The sequence below is a fragment of the Rhinolophus hipposideros genome (assembly GCF_964194185.1).
Source record: "Rhinolophus hipposideros genome assembly, chromosome: 25".
Taxonomy (NCBI): Eukaryota; Metazoa; Chordata; class Mammalia; order Chiroptera; family Rhinolophidae; genus Rhinolophus; species Rhinolophus hipposideros.
Window position 1 is genome coordinate 8822420 of NC_138071.1, and position 26578 is coordinate 8848997.

Genomic DNA, 26578 nt, shown 5'->3' on the forward strand with positions numbered 1-26578 from the left:
CATGGTTCAGTTCAAGTATACACTTTTTCTTCTGAACCTTTTCTGCTGTCCCCTTGTCTAGTTGGTTTCCCTTGTTTACTCTCTACCCTGTACAGGCTTGCACTGTGGTCCATGCATGTGCTGACATATTTCTTTCTCCATACGCAGGTGCAAGCAAGGTGCTTGAGGCAGGGACCAGGTCTGTATTCTTAGTATCCAGCAGAGTCTCTGGTTCAGAACAAGTGTTCAAATGTTTGTTAAATGACTGACTACTTGATACAATATTAAGATGTTTAGGTTATTTATTATTCAGGTGACTGTATAAGAACCTATTAAGACCTATGTATCTCTTCATATTTTATATAAAAATACATGGTATTAATAATTATTAGAAACCCTATTTTTGACCCATATATCCAAAATCAGACTGCCAGAAATTCTACTGGATATGAATGTTGGCTATGTTATGTCTCTTACTTTAATGAATGTAGCAAAGGGAGGATTTTCTCTGTTCAGTCATGACTCTTGTTAGCAAGCAGAATTAGTAGAAAATGGAGATTTCCTATATATCCTAAGACCTGTCACAAATGTTGAATTCTGGCCAAAAGTCTGCTCATGTTTCAGCATAGTGTTCCTTTTTATTTAAAAAAAAAAATCAAATTATAAACCCATATTCCAAAGTTTTAGAAAACTGGCAATTGGCAGTATTATCTCTTTGGTAATTAGATTCAGGAAAGGGGAGGAGGTAGGGAGGGAGAGATAGAGAGAGTGAAAAGGAGAGAGAGAAGCAAGAGAAGAAATGAAAATACACACAAAAAAGGAGGAAATTTGGTTTCAAAAGGCAAGACTACAGAAATATATACGACGATATACTTGTGTATGTAAATGTATGCTCCTTTTCTCAGCTGCCCATATGCCAGTTTGCATCCTTTTCTATCAGACACTGACAGAAGACCTCTTAATATGTTGCCCCAGGCATCAGAATGAGTGCTTCCATCTTCTCCATATGGTTTAGTAAGGATAGGTTAGGATCTGGGGCTGCCACTTGTCCAAATTAAGCCTTTCCAAGGCACCCATTGCAACAGCTCATTGGAAGAGGCACGTCCTTAATGTGGTCTCCTCCAGGAATGCTTCTGACCTTATACTTGAGGTGTGGAAGTAAAAAGCACGCCCCAGAAGGCGTCTCAAACGGTGGTTACAGGAACAGAAGTGGAGGATCAGCATCTACTTTGTGGATAAAAACTATCTTTTTCCCCAAAAGATTCCATGTTTCCAAATATCATCTTGTCAGAAAATAACAGAGTATCAACGACATCAAGCCCAGTGGTACAATTAGAAATGTCAAAAAGAAAGCACAAGGTTTAAATACAAGGTAAACTGGAGATGCAGATGAGCCCAATTCTTGTGAACATCCCAATAATTAATAAATCAGTGTTGCTAATTTACATACCAAAAAGAGTATTTTTACGTTTATAAAAATACTTGTCATGGGTTTTTAAGCAAGATTTCAACAGAGAATTTCAACTAAGATCCAATTAATAACAATTGCTGAGACAATAATCACTGGATAAATGAACATTCAGCAGATAAAAAAATTCATGTACTGTTTTTAGAGTAAAAATATGTTGTTGACTCCCAAACCCATATAAACCATTTTACATTGGGCTGCCCTCCTTCAATTAGTCAGCATTGGAGGATTATTAGGAAGAATGAGTTTTTCCCCCTAAATTTCTAATTAGGCTTTTGGAAGGTAACAAGTAATTCTTGACCAAACAAACAACACCAGCCACATTAAAACAACAGATTCTGCCATAAAATAATAATTATTCAAGGTACCATGAATTGTATCAATTGTGAACAACACAAGCACAGTGGGTTAAGATATAAAATTAATAGGTCACGCTCCACGTTGACAAATGCATATAATGAGGACCCCCATTACAGGAAAAATGAATACAGGCTTCAGGAGAAAAGTCAGGACCATTATAGCCTATAACAGCATTATATACAAGGACACACACACACACACAAACACACACAACAAAACAAACCCTGAGATCTAGGAACATTTCCCAGCCAAGTATCTGGAACATTAAGTAGGCACTCAATAAATGTGTTTATTGAATAAATATCAATAAAAATCTACCCCCTAAAGACAACTCCGAGATCATCCCATTAAAGTTTAAGTAGAATAGGAAACTCATTGGATTTTATTCTTCTTTTAATTAAAAACTTAAGTAATTTTATATAATTTGGTAATATTTAATTTATACCTTTACTAGCATAATAATTTCCTAAACACACACCAAATTTTCCTTTCCCATTGGGGCACTTGTTAAAATATATATATATATATATATATATATATATATATATATATATATATATATATATATATATATATATATATATTTCCATCCATCCATCCATCCATCCATCCATCCATCCATCCATCCATCCATCCATCCAAAGTACCTAACAAGGAATGAGAACACTGGTGGGGTCATGTTCATTACTTTTTGGGGAACAGATCTAAATTCAACAAATCCAAGTGTGGGTTCCTGACACTTGTGGCCTTCAGGAGTTTCAGATGTCCCTATAAATCTACAGTGAAGGGACAAAGGCCATTAGAGCAGATGATTTTCTTTAAGGCACTATGTTCTAAGAAAATACATAAAGCAGATCAAACTAGAGCAGTCCTGAAGAATTCAATTGCAAAAAACAAGCTAGTGATTCCTCGTTTTCTGTTTCTTTTACTGCAATGGCCAGTAAAACAAATTCTGACATAGAATTTTGAATTCAATCAACTCTGGGGATTGGTGTTAAATACATTTTCACATTTCGTGGTCATGTCATCATTTGTAAAAGTGTCTGTCTGTGAAACGAAGCTAGCACACAGTCCTGCTGCAATCCAGAAGTTACACCCTCTCTGCATTGTTCCTAGTATACGTATATACAGATATATCTATAAACACCAATTTATGAATTTCAGATCACAGCTCATTTAAGCACTCGAGGTAGAATAAGACGCAGGTGTCTGCCCTCCATATTTCAAAGCTTGAAGATTAACCTAATATACAATATGACGACCTAACAGTTCTTCCATTTGAAAGAAATCTGAAAAATCATCTCTGATACAGACTAAGTGTGAGAATAACCCAGCGGGATTTCCACCTCTTCATTTCTTAATGAGTTTTTTGATAATGAGAGGTGACTTTGCCAGTCACTCAGGGCTCTATTATGGCTAATTTGACTCCACTCTACTCTCCTTGTTAATTATTAACACTAGCCTTTTTATCCTCATGAGACCACATTCCAATTTCTCTTTTTTCGATTTTTATGAGCCCATCTTTATGAAGGTGAAAGTCTTGGAGGATAGGTTTTCACTTAGTGCAGAAGCGGGACATTTATTATTCGTTTAGGCAGAGCCACTGTGACACTGATTATATAAGCAGGGTGTTCTTCGGGATGGCTTTAATGTGCTAGCAATGTGAAAGGGCTGTTAATTAAAGAAGAAGCATCGCGGTATTTTTCACTTGGGAATCAGTTCCCCAAAGAATGGTCATTTGCCACTTGCTAGCATATCCACAGATTAAAAGGTGACTAGCTCCAAGGTTTTTCCTTTCAGTCGTGCTGAAGGAAATGATTTCTGCCATTTGCAGATGGCTTTCATTTGTCAGAAGTGGTCACTTGCCATATCCATATCCATATCGACAGGACAATTGTGGAAAATAGCACGCAAGGGGGGAACCTATTTGTTGTAGAACATCATCTAAATGCAATGTTAATGGCTTCATTATGAAAACATTTATTATCCTTCAACTTTAATACCTCTCTTTTTCAAAACTGTTCCCTTAGACACCATTGAAAGTGACTGTCCATCTAATTATGTCTTTAGTTGGGGAGAGTGGATCAGGGTGGACGGAGGGTGGAGGGGAGGCGAATGGGAACACAGAGTTTTTTGGACATTTGGACAGCAACGAAGGAGTCTGAGTTTGTTTTCATCCTCAGTCCTGCTCTGGGAATCAGTGGATGAGTCAGTGAGGGGTGGGAGATTGGGGATAGTTGCTAAAATGGTGATGCAGCTGGTACTCTTCCCTTGAGGAAAACCACATTTTATCTCCAAGGGTTCTGAAGGCTAAGACTTTCCCTAATCATGCCCAACTGTAAGGAAATATACACATGCCACACAGGATTTTTCCCCCTTAAAATAGAAATTGAATTTGCTTTCTCGAATCCCTTTCCCCACAAATTAGCTCAGTTCCTGGAATTGTCAGCATGGACGTTTTGTAACGTACATGGGAAGGCAATATATACCTTTACCTGGTCATTTTAGTATCCTTTAATCAACTCTCTTCCTCAGCCCCACAACTCAAGTCCCTTATAAAATTTTCAGAGGTAAAAATAAAAGTTCAAGGAATCTTCTATCTTCCTTAAAAATATTATATTATTTTACAAATGTCCCTAGAATCTGCTTTTGTTACTGAAGACCACGTGATCAGGTTCCAATTCACCTCTGTCCTCAATTCCGTCAGCAAGCCCCCGCCCAGGCTTACTGCCTCTTACGGATTTAGTTTCCTCAACTGGAAAATACAGAGGTTTGTCTAATATCCCTTCCACTCTCCAAAATATATATATACCTATTTTGAAATATCAAAACATAAAGATTTTAATGTTAGAAAGATGGTGAAACACCATCTACATTAGTCATTAGAAAACAAAAACAACTCAGCTACAAAGTTTTCGAGGCTCAAAAAAAAAGTACAAATCTAAACTAATACCTCCATTAATGAGAGACGTGTTAGTTATTTCTGTTTTGGAAAAGCAAACATAAGTATGTGACATTATTAATAAAAAATCACAGGCATTTAAAATCTATACATAATTAGTGGCATATCATGTGTGAGGTAGCAGTGAGCACCATTATTCAGCAAATCATCTCTGGTTCCAACATTGGACATTTCAGAGCAATCTGTTCTGGTAGTCTCTGGCTAAAGTTATAGTTAATTAGAATTTGGACTGTAACTCTAATTGTGTCACTGCGGTAAAAGCTGTCACGCCATGATGGTGATAGATGGATCTTTCTTTCATTGGGATTAAAAGGATAGAAGTTTTATATTTTCCAACAGGCTTTCCAAAGGATGATTTGGGGGCAACTACAGGTTGACATTTAACATTTGGACTGAACTCACTAAATCACTACCTAAATATTTCAGGAGATTAATAAACTAACACATCATTATTAACAATATTCTGCATTATTATCAAAGGTGATATTAAGAGCAAAAACAAATTATGTTTTACCTTCTGAGATATTACTCAGTGGTTTTTGGCTTTGGATAATAACTTGTGAGTTTGGGAAGAAAGTCACTGCATTCTATTTCAATTCCCCAGACCACACCGTATTCCCAACACCAAAAGGAAATGATGGCACTGGGGAACTTTTCTATTTACCTCACTACACGAAGGAAGTCTTTTTCTCTGAAATAATTGATGTTTTCTAAAATCTGTTCATCACCGCAAAAATCAGAGTCAAGATCTAGGCTTACCGCCAAAATTAACAATACTCAAAAGAGATCAGTAATAAATGCTCTGTGTTTTGATTGAGTAATGTGTACCACAGTAAAATAAAATAATACTTTAAGCATTTAAATAGGAGAGGAACATGAAACTCTTTTGAATGAAATATTTGCAAGTCTGACTAAAAATCAAATTTCTGTCATTCTCATTTTAGTGTTCTTTTTGATATAACTCATAAATCTACACTTACAAGAGCTCTTCTTAAAAATAAATGTTAAAAGATGTTCATTTATTGGAGTTGTAGTACTGGTTCCCTAGGAAGACTCATATTTCTAAAAAAGCTATCACATTTTTCGTTTTCTCTATAAATAGATTCTATATGTTGAATAAGGTTAAGTGATTCATCATCTTTTACTGTTTGTCAACGTTAATAAATACTTTATCTTTGAACTCCAAAATACATCTAAATATGGTCAGTTCTTGAGTTTCCACACTGACGGAGAAAGCACTGTTAGAAATAATCCTGTACTACCTTATTCTCATTTAGGGGCTTAATGCAGGACACATTTATTTATTTTGGTGCAGGTTTATTGTTATACATTTGACTTAAGGTAATATTAAACCTGACTGGTAATTTATTAGCAGAAAATGAATGATGGTAAGAGACTGGGAAATAAAGAAGGTCATTCAAAGTCTGCTGGCCGGCAGGAAGGTTGCGAATTGGAACTTAAAAACTGGCCGAGTATAATCTGCAGAATGAATGATTCATAGTTGTATAGATAAATGAATGTGGGATGAGTAACTTCTGAGAGCAGATATTGTGGTTACATCGGAAGTAGAAATTGAAGGCTTTAGTTACCAAACTAAGGTTTAAGTGAAACTTTCAAAAGAGTCATCAAAGAAAGGCCCGGGATTCTGTGTGTTAAAAAATGCCCCATAAATCCTGATGAAAAACTAGGTTTGCACCGCTTGCTAGAAGACCATGGACCAAAATAATTGTACAAGTTATTGCATTGGAAAAAAATATCTCAATAGAGGATCTTTACCAACTTTCAATTTTTAAAACACTGAAACAGCAAGCCCTACTACGCAGCAATATTATACTATCATCTGTAGAATCCCTCTCAGAAAAAACAGTATCATCATAATGCATATTAGTAGAAGCCTTAACATAGCATGATTTCTAGAATAATGATAAATGTCTGAGGTGTCTTTCAGAGATATTAAGTATTTTCAAGTGCTTTAGAAATGTTAACCTTTGAAGATTTTCTGATTCAAAGGTGTAGTGAGAATGGGGCCTCTGTTATCAGTCCTCGATGAAGGCAGGAAGTAGGACTAAGAGGAACGTCAGAGTCCTTGGAGCCATGTGGGAGCGTGGCAGGTCCACCCCAGACCACGGCCTGACCTACTCAGGGAGGATGAGAAAACGTTAATGTTATCTAGGCTGACTCTTGAGGAACGAGTGCCAGAGCTCTGTAAATGCACATTCGCACACAGATCATTCACCCCCCCACCCCCACCCCCGTTTCAAATACTGAAGAAAATGCAAGTGCTTACTGTCATTTCTGAGGAAATTATTAAGCAGTTGGAAAAGAGGAAAACTATCCCAGGAGTCTTGCGGTTGAGCCTCCAGTGCAGTACCCATATCCACGGTGAATAAAGCCCAAAATTTCTCTGCATGCTCCGCCAATAAATCGGGCCACCAGGCAAACGCCTGTAAAAGAATGAAGAACAAAAGGTAAAAGCAGGTTATTTGCTGGAAACACAAATACTGTGCCACTTGAATATGTATAATTAAAGGGGCAATAGTAGTTAGAATTTTGTAGAGTATGAAACCAAATGTTTTAATATTTCTTTTTTGCAGAAAACAAGAAATATTGGAAAGAAATACTCCAAAACATTCACAGTACTCATATTTAAATTATGATACAAAGAATTCTTTTTGTTGTATATATGTTTCAAATGTTCTAAATGAAACACGTATATTTTAAAATAAAGCAATGACTGCCATTTTACATTTCAATTCTATTTTAGATTTTACTTTTTATTCACCAATGCCAAACTTATTAAATGTGTGTATGTAAAAAATTTCTTCTTACATTTAAAAATTATTACTCTTTATTTGTAGTACAATTTTTCATAAATGTAAGGTCTAAAGCTAAAACATACTTTCATACAGAGAGATTTCCTGACCATCCAGTGTGAATTAGGTCCTCCTACATAGTCTCTCTGATACCCAGGATTTTTATTTCCCAGGTCTTGGCATGTCATATCTGACTACATATGTGGATATTTTAATGCCTGCCTCTTAAATTAGACTTTATACTCAAGTAGGCATTTTCTAATGCCTTTTATAGGGAATAGCAATAATCACTTAAAAACAACAACAAAAAGACTCTGTTTAGAAGGGTGATAAGAATATTTACTTTTAAGAAAGTAATGAAAATAATGTAGCCTCGTATGGACCATGGCACCAGGCCTGCCTGTCCATAAAACCTGGCAGAAGACCCATCGACTTGTGGTCCCCACCAGCTAGCTGCCCCCTCCCTGAAACTCTGGGCTGACTGGTGAAGGGTTTTCCCAGAAGCAAGGCTGTAAAGACTGGAAGAGATGACTGTTTTTTCCAATGTACAGACACCAGTGCAACGCTGTAAGGATCACGAAGAATCAAAGAAACACAACATGAACAAAGGAACAAAATACAGTTCCAGTAAGCAACCACAAAGAAATGGAGATCTATGCACTACTTCAAAGAGTTGAAAACAATCATCTTAAGCTCAGTGATAGACAAACAAATGAAATCAGAAAAAAATGAGATGCTCAACAAAGGGACAGAAACTATAAAAAAGAACCAAGCAAATGTTCCCGAGCTGAAGAATACATTGACTGAAATACTCAACTGAGAGCTTCAACAGCAGGCTTAAGCAAGCAGCATAAAGAATCAATGAACTTTAAAACAAGTAATTTGAAGTTATCAAGTTAGAACAACAAAGAGAAAAAAAATGAAAAAGGATGAATAAAGCCTGTGGGACTTATGGGACATCTCTGAGAAAAAAAGACAAAGAGAGGATTTTGAAAACATCAAGAGACAAGTGACTCATCATATACAAGGGGATCCCCTTGTTCTCCGCCACTCCATCAGGCTATGAACAGATTTCTCGGCAGAAACCTTGGAGGTTTGGACAGAAGTGGTATGATATATACAAAATGCTAAAGAAAAAACTGCCAACCAAGACTACTATCCTTTAAAAATGAAACAAAACTGTCAGCAAAATTGTCCTTTAAAAATGAAGGAGAGATAGTCTTTCCCAGACGAGGAAAAACTGAGCAACTCTGTCACTATTATAACTCCCTTACAAAAAACGCTAAAGCGAATTCTTCAAGTTGAAACAAAAGGATGTTGATGGACACACAGCCACAGAAATGCATATTAAAAGTATAAATCTCACTGGTTAAGGTAAACATATAAACAAACAAATAGCAATGTATATTGGAATGGTGGTGCACACATCATTTTTAACTCTAGTATAAAATCCAAAAAAAGAAAAGTACTAATAACTACTACCACAAAACCTGGTTAATGGATACACAGTATAAAAGAAATAAATTCTCATATCAATAACATAATGTGTGTGTGTGTGTGTGTGTGTGTGTGCATGTGTGTGAAATAAAAGTGAAGGGTTTTTGTGTGTGATTGAATTTAAACTGTTTTCAGTTTAAAATAAGACTGTTACAAGCTCTGGAGTCCAGTTGAGAGATAAGTCCTTACCTATCAATAATTACTCTACATGGAAATAGAGTAAACTCCCCAATCAAAAGACACAGACTGACTGAGTAGATAAAAGAACAAGATCCAGCTATATGCTGCTTATAAGAGACTCATGTTAGATTTAGGCCAAACATAGGTTGAAAGTGGAGAGATGGAAAAAGATATTCCATGCAAATGGCAACCAAATGAGAACAGGGATGACTATACTTACATCAAACAAAATAGTCAAAAACTGCCACAATGAGACAAAAATGTTCATTACATAATGATAAAACAGTCAATTCACCAAGAAGATAGAACAATTAAAAATGTATATGCACCCAACGTCAGAGCACCTAAATACATAAAGCAAACATTGTCAGATCTAACAGGAGAAATAGACAGAAATACAATTACAATCAGAAACTTCAATATCACTCTTTCAATAATGAACAGATCATGCAGGCAAAAAATTAATAATGGAACAGCAGACTTTAACAACACTATCGGTCAAATAGACCTAACAGACATATACCGAACATTCTACTCAAAATCAGAAGAACACACATTCTCAAGCACACACAGAACATTCTCCAGGATAGATTACATGCTTTGTCACAAAAAAAAAGTCTTAAGAAATTTACAAAGATTGACATCATCCAAACTGTCTTTTCCAACAATAATGGGATGAAATTAGAAATAACAAAAGAGAAAAATTCACAAACACATGGAGATTAAACAAGACACTCTTGAACAACCATTGTGTCAATGAAGAAATCATAAAGGAAATAGAAAATATCTTGAGACAAACAAAAATTAAAATACAACATACCAAAAGTTATGGAATGCAATAAAAGCAGTATTAAGAGTTTATAGCAAATACCAACAGTAAAAACAAGAATTATCTGAATAAACATCCTAATGTTATATAAATAAATGAAATAATGAATAGAAAAACAACAGAAGATGGATCAAAATGGCGGCGTGAGGTGATCCTCTGTAATTTATAACTAACCGAACAACAATAACTCCACAAAGGACTCCCTGCACAGCAGACAGGCAAGATGAAGAGGCCCACTACTGAATTCACCTAAAGGTTGGAGAATTGCGCGAGCGGGGGAGGAGGGAAGGGAGAAGTGCAAAAATGGAGCCGCGCAGGTGCAGGACGCAGACCTAGCTCAGTGCTCCAAGCTTGCTGCATCCCGGAACTAAAGCAGCTGCTGGAGAGGGAAGAACTCCGACTGCTAGGGCTCCGCTTATGGCCCACAGGGCTGAGTGGGCAACATATAACACGGCTGAACCCAATTCTCACGGCAGAGACCTCGAAGAAAAGACTGAGGGAAGAAGGCTGAAAACGATGGTTTAAGTCCTCACTGCCAAGCAGAGAACGAAAACCTTAGGCACTGAGACTAGCCGCCCCCTCCCTACCCTCCCAGAGCTCGCCCTGCCTGGTGCTAGAAGCGGAACAGTAGCAGGGGCAGATCAAAAGAACAGAATATTTGCTGTTCTGAGAACTGTGGCTTGCAGACACAGATTTGCAGCCCAACTAGTTCTGGCAAAGGAGAGGGAGCTGTGGAAGCGGACCGGCTGTGGTGGTGGTCACTGCCATTGCTCTGGGCCACCTCTCACAACCCAACCCGCCCGTGGTCCCACCTATCTGGGCGGATCCCTGCAGGAGTAAACAGAACTGCTGAAACATACTGGCTCTGAATCTGGTGCAGAAAGAGCTTTGGAACTTCAAAAACTCTCTGCATCTCCACAGGGATGTGGCGCCCTATGACCCAGGTGAACTGTTAACAGAGGAGAAGCCCATTTCACAGGGAATCCCCTCATTGTGTGAGAAGATGGAATAGTGCAGAGAAAACATAGCACTACTCTGTGAGAGAGGAAAAAAATGGCTGCAGGCGAAAAGAAAATAAAACATTCTAACAAGTACTGGAAAACAAAAGAAAGACCTCTTCCTATCAACCTGATGCAGACGCCACTCCTGTAGATGTCTAGGAAGAAAAATAATAAATCAGGAATTGCCATGAATAACCAAGGCAACAAGACAGCTCAGAAAGAAAAAGTCTCCAGAAAAGGAACTTAAAGGTATGGAAATATGTGACTTAAATGACAGAGAATTCAAGATTGCAGTTCTGAAAAAACTCAACGAGATGCAAGAAAACACAGAAAGGCAATTTAATGAACTCAGGAACGCAATCAAAGAACAACATGAGCATTTTACGAAAGATATTGACATTTTAAAAAAGAACCAAATAGAATTTCTGGAGATTAAGAACTCAATAGAAGAAATTAAGAATGAAATAACCAGTTTAGGTAGTAGAGTTGACCAGATGGAGGAAAGAATCAGTGACATCGAAGATAGAAATCTGGAAATGACATAGATGGAAGAAGAAACAGACTTGAGACTTAACAGAAATACAAGAACTTTCTGACTCCATCAGAAAGAGCAATATCAGAATAATGGGCATACCAGAAGGAGAAGAAAGAGAGAAGGGAACAGAGAATATATTCAAACAAATTGTTGATGAGAACTTCCCAAACTTGTGGACAGAACTGGATCCCTGAATCCAAGAAGCAAATAGAACACCTAATTACCTCAATCCCAACAGGTCTTCTCCAAGGCACATTGTATTGAAGCTGTCTAAAATCAATGACAAAAAAAGAATCCTCAAGGCAACCAAAAAAAAGAAGACTGTAACCTACAAAGGAAAGCCCATTAGATTATCATCAGATTTTTCAGCAGAAACTCTACAAGCCAGGAGGGAGTGGAACCAAATATTCAAATTATTGAAAGAGAGAAATTATGAGCCAAGAATAATATATCCAGCAATGATATCCTTTAGATATGAAGGAGGAATAAAGACCTTAACAGACATACAGAAGGTGAGGGAATTTTCCAATACACGACCGGCACTACAAGCAATTCTAAAGAAGGCTATTCGACCACCATCAACAGGGACAATTTGTGGCAACATAAAAAGGGGGAGAGTAAAGGCCTGAACCGGAATATGGGAATGGAGAAAGTAAGCGTGCTGAAGAAAATGGAATACTCTAAATATCAAACTTTCTTTTACATAAACTTAAGGGTAACCACTCAAAAAAAAAAAATCCAGAACTGAAATATGTACTGTAATAAAAGAAGAAACAGAGGGAAACATCATAGAATACCACCACATAGAAATAACAGACAACAATACAAAGGCAAAGAAACAATGGAGACACAGCCTTACCAGAAAACTAAAGATAGAATGACAGGAAATCCTCACGTATCAATAATCTTCCTAAATGTAAATGGACTTAACTCACCAGTAAAAAGGCACAGAGTAGCAGATTGGATCAGAAAACTAAACCCAACCATATGCTGTCTCCAAGAGACACATCTCAGCTACAAGGACAAGCATAGACTCAAAGTGAAAGGGTCACACTCCAAGCAAATGGTACCCAGAGAAAATCAGGTGTAGTCATAATGATATCAGATGAAACAGACTTCAGGGTGAAAAAGATAACAAGAGACAAAGATGGACATTTCATAATGGTAAAGGGGACTATACAACAAGAAGACATAACAGTCATCAATATTTATGCCCCCAATCAGGGAGCACTGAAATATACCAGGTAACTACTAACAGAACTAAAGGGAGAAATTGAACAAAACACAATTATATTAGGGGACTTAAATACATCATTGACAGCTATGGATAGATCATCCAAACAGAAAATAAATAACCAAAATAGCAGCCGTAAATGACACATTAGATGAAATGGGCATAACTGACATATATAGAGCACTTCATCCTAAAACATAAGACTATACATTCTTTTCGAGTGTACATAGAACCTTCTCAAGGATAGACCATATATTGGGACATAAAATCAGCCCCAGCAAATTTAAGAAGATTGAAATCATACCAAGCATATTCTCTGATCACAAGGCTTTGAAATTGGATATCAACTGCAAAAAGAAAGCAGGAAAAAACACAAATACATTGAGATTAAACAACATACTTTTAAAGAACTACTGGGTCAAAGAAGAAATTAGAGAAGAGATCAAAACATACATAGAAACAAATGACAATGAAAATATCCTACCAAAATTTTTGGGATGCAGCGAAAGCAGTTTTAAGAGGGAAATTTACATCATTACAGGCCTATCTCAAGAAACAAGAAAAATCCCAAATAAATAACCTCATGGTACACCTTAAAGAACTAGAAAAAGAAGAACAAGTGAAACCCAAGGTCAGCAAAAGAAAGGAAATAACAAAAATCAGAACAGAACTAAATGAAATAGAGAACAAAAAGACAATAGAAAAAATTAATGTGACAAAGAGCTGGTTCTTTGAAAAGATTAACAAAATTGGCAAACCCTTGGCTAGAGTCACTAAGATAAAAAGAGAGAAGACACTAATTAACAAAATCAGAAATGAAAAAGGGGAAGTTATCACGGACACCACAGAAATACAAAGGATCATGCAAGAATACTCTGAAGGACTATATGCCACCAAATTCAATAACGAAGAAGAAATGGACAAGTTCTTAGAAACATATAGCCTTCCAAGGCTGAACCATGAAGAACAGGAAAATCTAAACAGACCAATCACCAGTAACGAAATTGAATCGGTCATCCAAAACCTTCCCAAAAACAAAAGTCCGGGACCAGATGGCTTCCCTAGTGAATTCTACCAAACCTTCAAACAGGATCTAATACCAATCCTGCTCAATCTCTTCCAAAAAATTGAAGAAGAGACAGTATTCCCTAACTCATTTTATGAGACCAGCATTACCCTGATACCAAACGCTGGTAAGGACAACACACAAACAAGAAAACTACAGACCAATATCTCTGATGAATACTGATGCAAAAATCCTAAACAAAATTCTAGCAAATCGAGTACAACAATGCATTAAACAGATTATCCATCACGACCAAGTGGGGTTCTTCCCCGGGGCACAAAAATGGTTCAACATCCGCAAATCCATCAATGTGATACATCACATAAACAAAATAAAGGACAAAAATCATATGATTATATCAATTGATGCAGGAAAAGCATTTGACAAGATACAACATCCATTTATGATTAAAACACTTAATAAAATAGGTATAGAAGGAAAATACCTTAACATAATAATGGCCATATATGACAAGCCCTCAGGTAATCTCATAATTAATGGTGAAAAACTGAAGCCCTTTGCTCTATGTTCAGGAACATGACAAGGCTGTCCCCTATCACCTCTGCTTTTCAACATAGTGTTGGAAGTCCTTACCAGAGCAATCAGGCAAGAGAAAGAAATAAAAGGCATCCAAATTGGGAATGAAGAAGTTAAAGTATCACTCTTTGCAGATGACATGATGCTATGCATAGAAAACCCTAAAGACTCCTCCAAAAAGCTGTTAGAAACAATCAACGAATATAGTAAAGTTGCTGGCTACAAAATCAACCTACAAAAGTCCACTGCATTCCTACACACTAACAATGAAATCTCAGAAAAAGAAATACAAAAAACAATTCCCTTTGCAATTGCAGCAAAAAGAATAAAATACCTAGGAATAAACTTAACCAAGGATGTGAAGAACCTATATGTTGAAAACTATGACATTTTTGAAAGAAATTGAAGACACAAAGAAATGGAAAGACATTCCGTGCTCATGGATTGCAAGAATCAACATAGTTAAAATGGCCATATTACCGCAAATTAATTCAAAATGGATCAAAGACTTAAGCATAAGACCTGACACAATAAACTACATAGAAGAAAACTTAGATACTAAACTTATGGACCTGGGTTCAAAGAGCATTTTATGAATTTGACTCCAAAGGCAATGGAAGTAAAAGCTAAAATAAACAAATGAGATTATATGAAACTTAAAAGCTTCTGCACAGCAAAAGAAACCATCGACAAAATAAAGAGGCAAACAAACAAACAAACAAAAACAAAAATCAACCTGATTAAAAGATGGGCAAAGAACCTGAATGGACATTTTTCCAAAGAAGACTTACAAATGGCCAATCTCATTTACAACAGCACCAAAAGTGAAAAGTGTGCAGTATAAATATAGACTTTATAGTTAGGGATATTTTAACATCTGACTCTGTTTATAACTTCGTGTTGGAAATGGTATGCTCTATGTAAATTGAGCTATTGCTCTTTGAAAATATTATCAGGGCCGGCCTGGTGGCTCACGCGGTTGGAGCTCCAAACTCCTAATGCCAAAGGCTGGCAGTTCTATTCCCACATGGGCCAGTGGGCTCTCAACCAAAAGCTTGCCGGTTTGACTCCCGCAAGGGATGGTGGGCTGCGCCCCCTGCAACTAACAATGGCGACTGGACCTGGAGCTGAGCTACGCCCTCCACAACTATGATTGAAAGGAGAACAATTGACTTGGAAAAAGTCCTGGAAGTACACGTTAATAAAGTCCTGTTCCCTCCCCAATAAAATCTTAAAAAGAAAAAGAAAATATACTTTTTATTTAAACATCTATTAGAATGGGTAAAGGACACATTACATAAAAGTAAAAACAGTACAAATAATTTTTTTACAGCTATCTTGTCCTATCTTTTAGAACTGACACACAGAAACAATCTGAGATTCTTCACTCTCAGTAGAGTAGGAGAGAAACTAGTAAAAATGCAGTTCTGCAAGAGAGACATTTTCAAAGTCTCACTTCCAGTTCACAATCAGTACCTTTGCAAAAGGTTCAAACTAAGAAAATAACAGTCATGTTAAGTCAGGATTTGCAAAGAGAGACATTTTCAAAGTCTCACTTCCAGTTCACAATCAGTACCTTTGCAAAAGGTTCAAACTAAGAAAATAGCAGTCATATAAATCAGGATTGTCTCAAGGCTCAGGAAAATTTCCAAAGCGCTTTTGAAAGTGAACTTGGACGAGAGAGCCATGGTGGGAAATGAAACCAAATGGAACATAACTTTCCTTAAAAGAGTAGCTTCAGGGTAGCAAGATTTTCATTATGTTTTACAGAAGTATATATTAAAACCTCAAATTGTATTCGTTATTCCTGTTATTCCTGATGAATGTAATGGAATCTGTGACGAAAGCTTATTGTTCTTATGATGACTAGAGAACGCTTTCAGCAATCACTGTCTTTGGAAATAAAACTCAAGAGTTGCAGGCTGTTACCTTGAAAACACAGGGTCAATTCTACACTGTCCCCTCTTTTTTTGGCGCCACACTGAGTGGCAGTCATCCCCCCATGGGTTAGCAGTGAGAAGAGCGGCTGCCTCATTTCCTCCCTAGAGTCTACCTTCATGGGACATGTCTGAGGCCCCATAGCAGCAAGGTAGCCACCAAAGAGGAGAAAACCCCTCTAAGAAATGCTTTCATCTGTAGGGCATCAATCGAAAGTCCTGATTCTCTGCGTGAAAGTTATGTTGGCTTTAATGCTAAGCCACGCATAGTGTAAATGAGATGGCAGAGGCGGAAAGCAGTGGTTAATTTGATTAAGAGGGAAATACCAAGCAAAACTTGATTGTAATCCTTTACCCATACTGCATCAAAGTTCGAACAATAAATAAATATTGTGCAGTGAAAACAATATGTGAGACAGGCTGACAATATTTTGAAAGCCATGTTTACTGAATGTAGTTGAAAACAGAGACAGGTAACAATGAACCCTGAACCTGGAAGAAGAGTACTGAGCCTTTAGACTTAGTGGTGAGACCTGAGTGACTGGGGCAGATCAGTCTCTCGGGGGAATTTCTGTTTCCTCATCTGCAAATCGGCAATAACAACACTTTCCCTAAGCTCTCCTGGGACTGTTGTGAAAATTCAATGACTATGAAAATCCCTTGCTGTATGAAATTTAAAGGGAAAAACCCCAAACAAAAAACCTGCACATTATCAGTAAGTACAAAAACAAGTTGAATTGCATACAGATCTTATAATGTGAGTTTAGATATTTTAAAAATAATAATATACAACCATGAATTGAATAGTTTCTATGGGCCAACTACTATTCTAAAAGCTTTTAATAGGTTATTTTACTTAATCTTCCAAACAACCATTTCAGATAGATGGTATGATTTATGTTATCCAACTCAGAGACATTAAATAACTTGACAAAAGTCACATAGTTGCTAGGTAACAGCAGTGATTTAAATCCAGGTCAACTGGAGAGTAGAGACCAAGTTCTTACACACATAGTCTCTTCTTAATTAACTATATACGTCTGCCTACCTATCATCTATCTATCTATCTATCTGTCTGTCTGTCTGTCTGTCTGTCTATCTATATTTTTCAGATCAGACCAGTTAATGTCCTCTGATTTTTTTCTTGTCAGAGCATCCATTGTGGTATGATTTATTTATGTCTTTTCTAATTTCTTTGAGGTCTGAGGCTTTTGGTTATTTTTACCCTCAAAATACAATTAAACTTTATAATTTAAAACAACAAAAAGAGGTGGCTACATAAATGAGCAAAATTAGTGAATCTGATTTTGGAATGTATCATGTGCCTATTTTTTTCCCACAGAAAGATCAGTTTGCAATCCTGTATTTTGTAGATGATCCTGAAAGCTCTAGAGATAGTCTAGTGTCTAGGTTATCCCCCTGACCCCACCCCCACACACAAAGCAGCATGATGTGGAGGGGGCGTATTCTAGAAATATTTAAGCTCCTTTGGGGAGCCGGTAGAATGGACAAGAACCTTCAGGGTGACACCAAGTCTACTGTCAAACCAAACATAATTTTTTACAACTGTTTTGATTCACAAAAATCTCTCCTTATTCAGACTCATACCTGAATATAAATATTGAAATGACAAAATGAGATGCTAAACTGAAAATACTTCAAATCATATATCAGGGTAATATACTACTCATTATTACATATTTACCAATTAGTCAATGATTAACAAACATGTGTGGGAGGGGGTATTTATGCCCATGTAATTTCGTGTGATAGTCACTGCTGCAAAAGGAATCCGCCTCTGTTACAGCCATTTGAAGGTCACTTGCTGGTTACTTTCCATAATGAGGGACGTTTGTTGGACCAGAGGCTAATCTAACCCTAGCAGTAACCCCCTAAAAAAAGGTTGGTTTATCTCACCGGCTATCCAAATATAAACACTATGTAATTACGATTAAGTCAACTGCTGAGCTGACTGTAGTTACTGTATTTCCCCAAAAATAAGACCTAGCCAGACCATGAGCTCTAATGCGTCTGGTGGAGCAAAAATTAATATAAGACCCGGTTTTATTTTAATATAAGACCGGGTATAATATAATATAATAAATATAATATAATATAATATAATATAATATAATATAATATAATATAATATAATATAATATAATACTGGGTCTTATATAAGACCGGGTATTAATTTTTGCTCCAAATGATGCAGCAGAGCTGATGGTCTGGCTAGGTCTTATTTTCGGGGAAAGACGGTAGTAGCAGGCAGTCACCAGATATCGCTCCATGAACTGAACGCCTTTTTGTATAACCACACGAAGATACTCCATAGATATGCCTGCTAGTAGAGAGGAATAAGGACACAAAGAAGCAACAAGGAATGGGAAAAAAACCAAATGCCCTTTGTCTTTGCGTTAGAACCCACCCAGAAGCATAATCTGCTTTAGATACTGATGTTCTTGGGTGGTGAGCATATGCACAGATGTGTGTGTCCACCATGATCTCCTGCCTCTGTCCTGGCTCTGTGGCTGGAGCCACCTCAGACACAGCTAGCTGAAGTGCAGGACGAATTAACCACTTGCACGGAAGGGTCAGCTCTCTAGTTGTCAATACCAAGTTACCGCCAAACACCCTTCCTGCCTACAGTGTCACGAGTGTGGTGGACAATATTATATTCACAACACTTTAGGGACCTCCCATCAGGATTCTGCTGGGATGATGAACAAGAAAGAAACAACCTGTGCTTTGCTCATCTTGCTCACATTTCCTCCGTTGGCCCCTGACTGATACGCTCACACTCCATCCTCCCAGGCAGTCTCAGGACGTGCGGGAGAGCAAGAAAGGAAGTGAAGGACAGAGTGGAGAGGGCCTTCTCCAGGCTTGCACCATACACATCCGCATTTACAACACCCAGTGGTCGCCCTGAGAGCAGAGCTAGCACAGGACAGCTGATCTGGTCACCCTGCTTCAACTGAGAAACAACAACGTGCTTCACTGGAAAAAGCTCAGGTCTGGAGTCTGGCCTGAGTCTGCACCCAGGCACTAACCAGCTGTGCACCTCTGGCAAACTCGCTCAACCTTCCTGGGACTCAGCTTTCTTACCAGTGTAATGGTGTGTGTGTGGGGGGGTTGGGGGCTGGGGTCCTGGGGGGCCGAGGGCTTTCCCATGGCATTTGGGATTTCATGGTGTTGGCAGAGTAAGTGCGTGGCCTTTGGATGCACTGTTGTTGGATCCGTTTGCCTACATTTCTGGTCAGACACAGACTAGTCACTAGAATGCAGACACAGCTTTGAAGATTTTCTGGAAAATAGCTTGAGCTATCTTTGTAAAGAGATATTCGGAAGAAAAGCCTGAGAGGAGAGGTCGAGAGAGAGGCCTTCGGAGAGAAGGGAGGACTGCTTTGAAAGTAAGTTACTGCCAAAGATCTGAAGGATGGGAAACCTGCTTCACTGAGAAATTGCTGACGGACAGAAACAACCTCTTAGCCCTGTCAAGTAAACTGCCACTGTGGAGAGAAGCAGAATGAAAATAAAAGAAGTTGACACGTGAGCCACTTGAAGGTCTCTGCGAGGCAGAAACATTAACCTCCCCCAAGGGGGGCTTAACTGGGTGATCTTTCACGGAGTAAAGAACCTCAGCTCCAACATCCAGCAAAACACAGATCAGGGTAGAGTGCAGTTCACCAATTCACTCTGCAAATGACTTTGGAATCAGACCAATTCATTCCCAACACTGTTCAGAGCACAAGTTGGATCTTCTAAAGAAAGAAAAAGGTAAACAAACAAGCAAGGAAAAAATAAAATCAAAACATTAAAACCCTCTCAGCGGGCTTTCACTTAGATGGCCAGCAGTAACTATGCATGCAATAGCTTATAAAACATATTCACAGAAACACTACAATGAAGATTCTCTTACTCAAATAGTCTTTCATTTAAAGGAGAGGAATCTGGTTGGTTTTAACACGAACTATAATCAAAGAGGACTCTTATCTTCATGAAAAGTCATTCCATGGCAGAAAAATAGTGGAAACAATTTTACATACCTCTCTTCCCTGAGGGATTCCAAGAATTTGGAAGCATCGCGGAATGGAAAAATGTCACAGTGTTACAAAGCACTTTAAAAAGAGGTTGTTATAACTATTCTATATTTCAGCACAGAGTGATATTTAGGAGTTGATTATTTCTGTTCAATAAAGTCAACTATATTTTTGTGGAACAGAAAATAAGTAACTTTTCCATTTTAATTGTGTTTGGGTATATTATATTTTAACTAGCATTTAGTGATCGTGTGGCGTACATAACATTAATTACATTTAAAATACAAGAGAGTCATTATTTTTATTAGTGCAGGAAAACTAAATGCGATTTTTGTGAAATGGATGGGAATAGTTCACCTGTTTAGGTGACATATACTGCACTTAGATATCCAATCGGAATTTATTTTTTAATTCAAAAAGGTCTAATACTCTGATGATAATGCCTTTTAATAACAGACAAAGACAACATGTACATCTGTTTTATCATATAATCATTTTCATTGTAACACAGCAGTAGTACTAGACTAGAAAAGATCCTCCTGGGAATTCATTTCAAATTATTGAAGCAGCTGTTTCTTCAGTTTAAAATAAAATATCCATAACAACTTCACACATGACAGATGCAAGGTAAGAACTAGATTCCACAGTGTGAGCTAAAAGCAGATGTTTTGAATGATCATATTTATAACCAGATACAATAAATCTTAGTTACCTATAGTAAGGTTTCATGAATACACTTTTCCAAAAATTTCTTCAAATGTACTTCATTTGGTTTCTTATATTTTGGAGCACTAGGCTTCATGGAATATAAATACTATATAAATTCTTATGTATCAGGTCTTTTTCATTCTTGCTCATTTCATATGCTTCTTCAAGACTAAAAGCAGTGTTAGGGCATTGAAATTTAATATATTTATTTAATTCCACACATTTCCGCCACCCAGTTCAAAGTCAGAAGACTCTTTCTTTAAAAAAATAACCTCATGATTCCTACAAAGAGTGATACCTTTAAGTCTCAGAATAAGCAATTTGTTTGGTGAATGACAACTTACTATCTTTAGTAAACGTCAATATATAATTAGAATTTTTAAAAACTATAAACAATGTGAAAACTTAAAGAAAAGTTTGATGGTAAGAGTGAAAGCCTAGAGTTATGAATGTCTTCCATTTGATTTTGTTATCTTACAGATGGTCACTAGTTTTCCTTTCACACACTGACTGACTTCCATTTCTAAACTAACACAGTTATGGCTTAGTGTGTTAGTCAGTTAGGAACCCAAGGGATCTGGCATCACAAGATGGAGTTTGTGTTCTAGCTTTGCTTCTTCCTGGTTGTACATCTTTAGCAGATACCATGAGCTCCCCCAAGTTCCTGACAGCATGACTGTTGTCAAGAACAGATATTAAATTATATACATAGACCATTCCTTTGCAATATATAGGAATTGTAGTCCCAGGCAATGCACGTATGTTCTCAGTTTTCTATAGTAAATGGCCAGATGTGTGTCACAGGCCATGGGTAGGCCCCTTCTTTAGCTTTGTTCCTACTATGGCAAAGCGTTATGTGTAGCTTTATATGGCTGTTAAAACAAGTCCTAGATTAGCTCAGAGCATCTCTATTAAATCTCCCCCTTCCCCTGATGAGAAAGCAATTTCTCTAACAACGACATCGTCAATGACAAAGGCAAATATAGGAGAAAAACTTCCAGTTGAACTAACATGAAACCCATTTGTGAATTATATGTGTGTGGGGGGAGGGGTGGAGGTGGGGGAATAAAGCTTTTAAATTATACAGTGGAAACAAACAAACAAAAACACAAGCCATCACCTCTGCATGATGCTCTTCGTTTTGCTGTAGGACTTCTATGCAGAGCTCAGCTAGATGAAGAACATCCTCCAGCTTTCTAGCAGGACTCGCCTGGTTCATGGTCTCTACAGAAAAAACAAATCGGAATACTGTTACCTTAACAATAAAAAGCCAAACATATTTTCAGATGGAATCCGGAGACAAAGGTTTTGAAATAGAATGAGAAAGGATGTGTTTGAGAAATCAGAGATGCAAGAAATACAAACACATACAGTCTTAAAAAAAGAAAAGAAAAAAGAGAAGCAAACCAGTTCACCAGACTGCAGAAAACATTTCATCACAAAGCAGTCACAGGGAGCGGCAAATGCTCTGCCATTTAATATATAAGAACTAACAGGTGCATCAGCACATTAGATGCTCAATTCCTGCAGCAAACAAGTTGTACTTCTCCTCAAGGTCAGAGACACAAAGAGAGCAGACACCACAGTCTTTTCCTTCTCTCTGTATTGTATTACTAATACAAGGCCATTCTCACCAGATGAGTCATTCCTGGCATTTGCAAAACCCATGCTTTTTTGTTGCTATTTAAATTCCCAGCCTGACATGTCTATAGTTCATGTTGATTTTAAATTCAAGAAGTACAAAGTCACCTAAAACAACTCCCTCGACAGCCTGCAATTAACTGATTTCCTCCCCTCCTTCCCTGCCCACTACCACCTTGCCCTCTCTAACTGGGGAGGAGTGGGGAGGCATTCTTTGAAGCTGAAGGTTCTTCTAGCATTAAAGCAAAGGGGTTTACAAAGGCCAGGCCACAATGGGGTTAAGTTCAGCTACTGGAAATTCAGTAGCACAGAAGGCAAAGCAGTTGATTTCAGAAATGCAACAAACTGGCAGAAATTAGAGGTGCCCTGTGTAACCAAACTGGTTCAACACTGAATGTGAAGAATAGTTTCCAAGAAGGCCATTCAAGATAAACGTCTCCATGGGCTCTCTCTTTGCCCCAGTTGTAAGGAAGCGAAATCAAATTTTCAAGAAAAGAGCTTTTCATGTGCAACCTAAGGAGAATTTGTTGTTGTTGTTTTTGGTCTTCTGCTATAGCTCTTTTCCGTCAATTTCTCCCTAAAACTTCAGCCTTAATTTTGGAGGAGCCTCTTCCATTTGCTCTTAAATTTGTTCCAGAGGGATGTACAATAGTGTAGTGGCCACTGCTTATGGTTGGTGCTTGCTCATTAAATATTTATTATATGTTGACTCTAGGCCACAGTGTGAGGCACATGAGGGTGACCATCCCCCAACCCTGGGACACATCCCACTAAATCCCCCTGTAGGACAGAAAGCCTGTGATCAAAGAGTGCGCTGGTTCGTCAGGAAAACCAGACTGCCCACCACCACATCCCTGAGTGTGTCTACAACGTTCTTAGTTGTGGGAAGTAGGAGGGAGTATAAGATATGTCCCTGATCTTAAACAACTCACACTCCAAAATCGGCTACTAAAAAGGATCCTTAGACATCAAATATCCAACTTTCCATCTGTTTCATGAACACTTCAACATCCTCAAACAAAGACGGAGTCGGGAGGCTCAGCACTTTGCACCACACTCTGTTTCGTTGGGTGCAGCTCTAGCTATCATAGTCTGGACAAGACCTTTAAGAAAAGTTTGCAAACAATGTAAAGCAAATGTAGCAATGACACAGGAGATGTGAGAAGAGAGTGTGGGCAGCAGGTGAATTTGCGGGGGATCAGCCGGGAGGTAAGAAGGACATGAAGCAAATCCTAAAGAAGTTAACAAATGACCTGGGTAAGAAGAGGAGACGTTTCTAGAAATGTTTGTATGTAGATATGTGATGCATTTCAGAGGAAGGTGATGGCGATGATGGTGACATGTGTTACCATTTATTGAGAGCCAGTTATGTGTCAGGTACAGCAGGAGGAACTGCCCACGTTATCACACTAAGTTTCCTAATAGATTTAAGCTATTTGTTCTTTTATTCGTGTAACTGATAAGGAAACAAGCTTGGAAGAGATCAAAATGCAACAGATAATAAGTGGGGAAGGTGAGGCCTGAACTTAACATGGGCTCTTATCATCACTGCCTTGTACTTGCCTGGCTGCAGTCTCCACGTGCTGGGGGATCTGGTGGGTGATGAGCCCACAGTCAGATTCTGGAAGGCTCTGAGTACGCCAATAAGTAGACTGGATAACTGTATCCCATAGATAACCTGGGGATGATGATTCTTAGCAAGGCTTTTGAATAAATTGATTTGAGGAAAGTGTATTTGGTGGTTTTGTAGAACAAAGAAGGATTGGTGAGGTTTTGTGAAGAGCATTAGTGACGTGGAGACCTAGGGCAAGACAGCAGTGAGAACAGAAAAGCACAGCAAGGTGCAGGGATGCTTTGCAGAGAGAAAAGTCCTGGTGAGTGACTAGAAATTGCAGGACAGAGAGAGTGACCTTGAGGTTTAGAGACTGCATGGCTCAGAGAAGGACGATGCATGGCTGATGAGACTAGGGAATGGGGCTTCTTCAGTGGGCCATCCTCTGTATTTTAGGACTAATTATCATACACGGATAATAATAATTGTAAAATCTTCATGCACAGGGAGTTAGGACACCTGGATCTTCTGCTTGGAAAATTCCTATTTATTATTCAAGACCCCACTTTAACGCTACCTGAAATGTGGGACCTTCTCCCAGTTCTGGGCCTGAACGTTTTGCTCCTCTCTCTGAGTTCTCTATTACAGGCTTGGAAACTGGGTCTCCTTATCTTTTACTCACAATATCCTGAATAGGTTTTGAACCATGAAGGGTACTTAAGGAATATTCACTGAGAATGTAGTGTTGCAATTTTTGAGGAACAGCATGTTAAAAATAAGATCAATACCCCTATGATTTCACTTAACTTTGTGTCGGATTACAAATAGCTCCAATGTCATTAACACACCAAGTGTGGACTAGACAGTAAGTCCACAAAGAAAATTCAGCTGTAGTCTGGGAACACTGCTCAAATAACTGATGAATGCTGCATTCTTAAATTATTAGAGAAAGACATTTTTTGGAAAATAGTTTTCAAAATTATTTTTAACTCTCAAAAGCCTACCACTTATATTCTTGGATTTCTCCATCTTTAAATTAAGAGTGTTGATTTAAGTTGAGGATTCTTAATCTAGGGAGACGGGAAGAAATTTTAGGGGGTCCTGGAATGCCTTAAAATGATATGCTAATTTTTGTGCACAGAGGCATTTTTGGAGAGAGAAGGATTATAACTTTCAGATTCTCAAAGAAGTTCATAAACCAAAGAAATTATCAGTGACCTGTATAATCTCTGAGATTCCTTCTAGCTGAGAGATTCTATGCTTTCTATAAATGTGGGCTTTCTCTATATTGGACTGTATTATTTCAACATATTTATATACGTTTGGATCATGTGTTTTTCATAAGGAAAGGAAAAGGCAACAAAATGTGTTTTTATCACAGAAGAGAAACTTATTTTTCCTACATACTTTAGAAGGTTATTACTGAATCCTCACAACCATTCTATAAATTAGGGAATCGTGACCCTCATTTCCAGAGGAGGAGAAAGAATCTTGGCAAGGTGAGAGAAGATGTCCAAGCTAATACAGATAAAGGCTGAGACAGGACACACTCTTACCTACGATGCTATCCAAGCAGCAATGATACAATGACTTGAATTCTTTTTCATTTGCAATTCTCTGGAGTAACACACACACAACTGAGTGTATGAATATATTCAGTGAAAACTTCTGAAGTGGCTGACAGTGTGAAGAGTTCATAAAGTCTCACATCCTTACCACAAGTATGTAATAATGGAAAAGAATCACAGAAACTTCAAAACTTAGTTCTGTTTACATAAGATTATGTCAAAACCAGCTTTTACATTTGATACCACCTTAAATAAAAACTCTGACAGTACCCTTCGTCCTACTGAAACTTAAAAACAGTCTAAAACATTTTATTCTTCCAGATTAAATTTACTGACAGGATCAAAACCTGGCACTTCAACATAATGGCCACTCTAATACTTTAAATAAACAGCATTTTTATCAAGTACACTATGTATGCCATCTCGGGCTATCACCCATTTGATGACAGCCACGCAGGTTAATGCATTCTACTGTCAGAACTCTTAGATAACAAGGTTATCAATAGCTCCACTAAAATTCCGAATACTGTGAATATTTGAGAATTCCTCCTTAAAATGTTCACTTTCACCCTTTTGGTAACATTTCCACAGCATTACAGATGTCTATATTCTTCAAGCTTCACACCAAGTTGCTGATTGTTGTAATACATTTCAAACAGTGACATTTAAAA

The 26578-nt window shown here is 37.7% G+C and overlaps 1 protein-coding gene across 8 annotated transcripts in view; it reads right to left on the reverse strand.

Annotated features, from left to right (window-relative positions):
- CADPS2 (calcium dependent secretion activator 2) overlaps positions 1 to 26578 on the reverse strand; it is a 491293-nt gene that overhangs the window by 75417 nt on the left and 389298 nt on the right. For 7 of the 8 annotated variants that reach the window (XR_013992602.1, XM_081038675.1, XM_081038673.1 and 4 more), the window contains 2 exons: positions 22267 to 22370; positions 7057 to 7213 (listed from right to left, as the gene is read on the reverse strand). Coding sequence is in view for 6 of the 8 variants with exons in the window: in XM_081038675.1 (XP_080894801.1) it covers positions 7057 to 7213; positions 22267 to 22370 (261 nt within the window). In the remaining 2 variants the exon portion in view is untranslated. Of the gene's footprint in view, positions 1 to 7056; positions 7214 to 22256; positions 22371 to 26578 lie in introns of all 8 variants that reach the window. The other variant, XR_013992603.1, reaches the window with a different exon arrangement.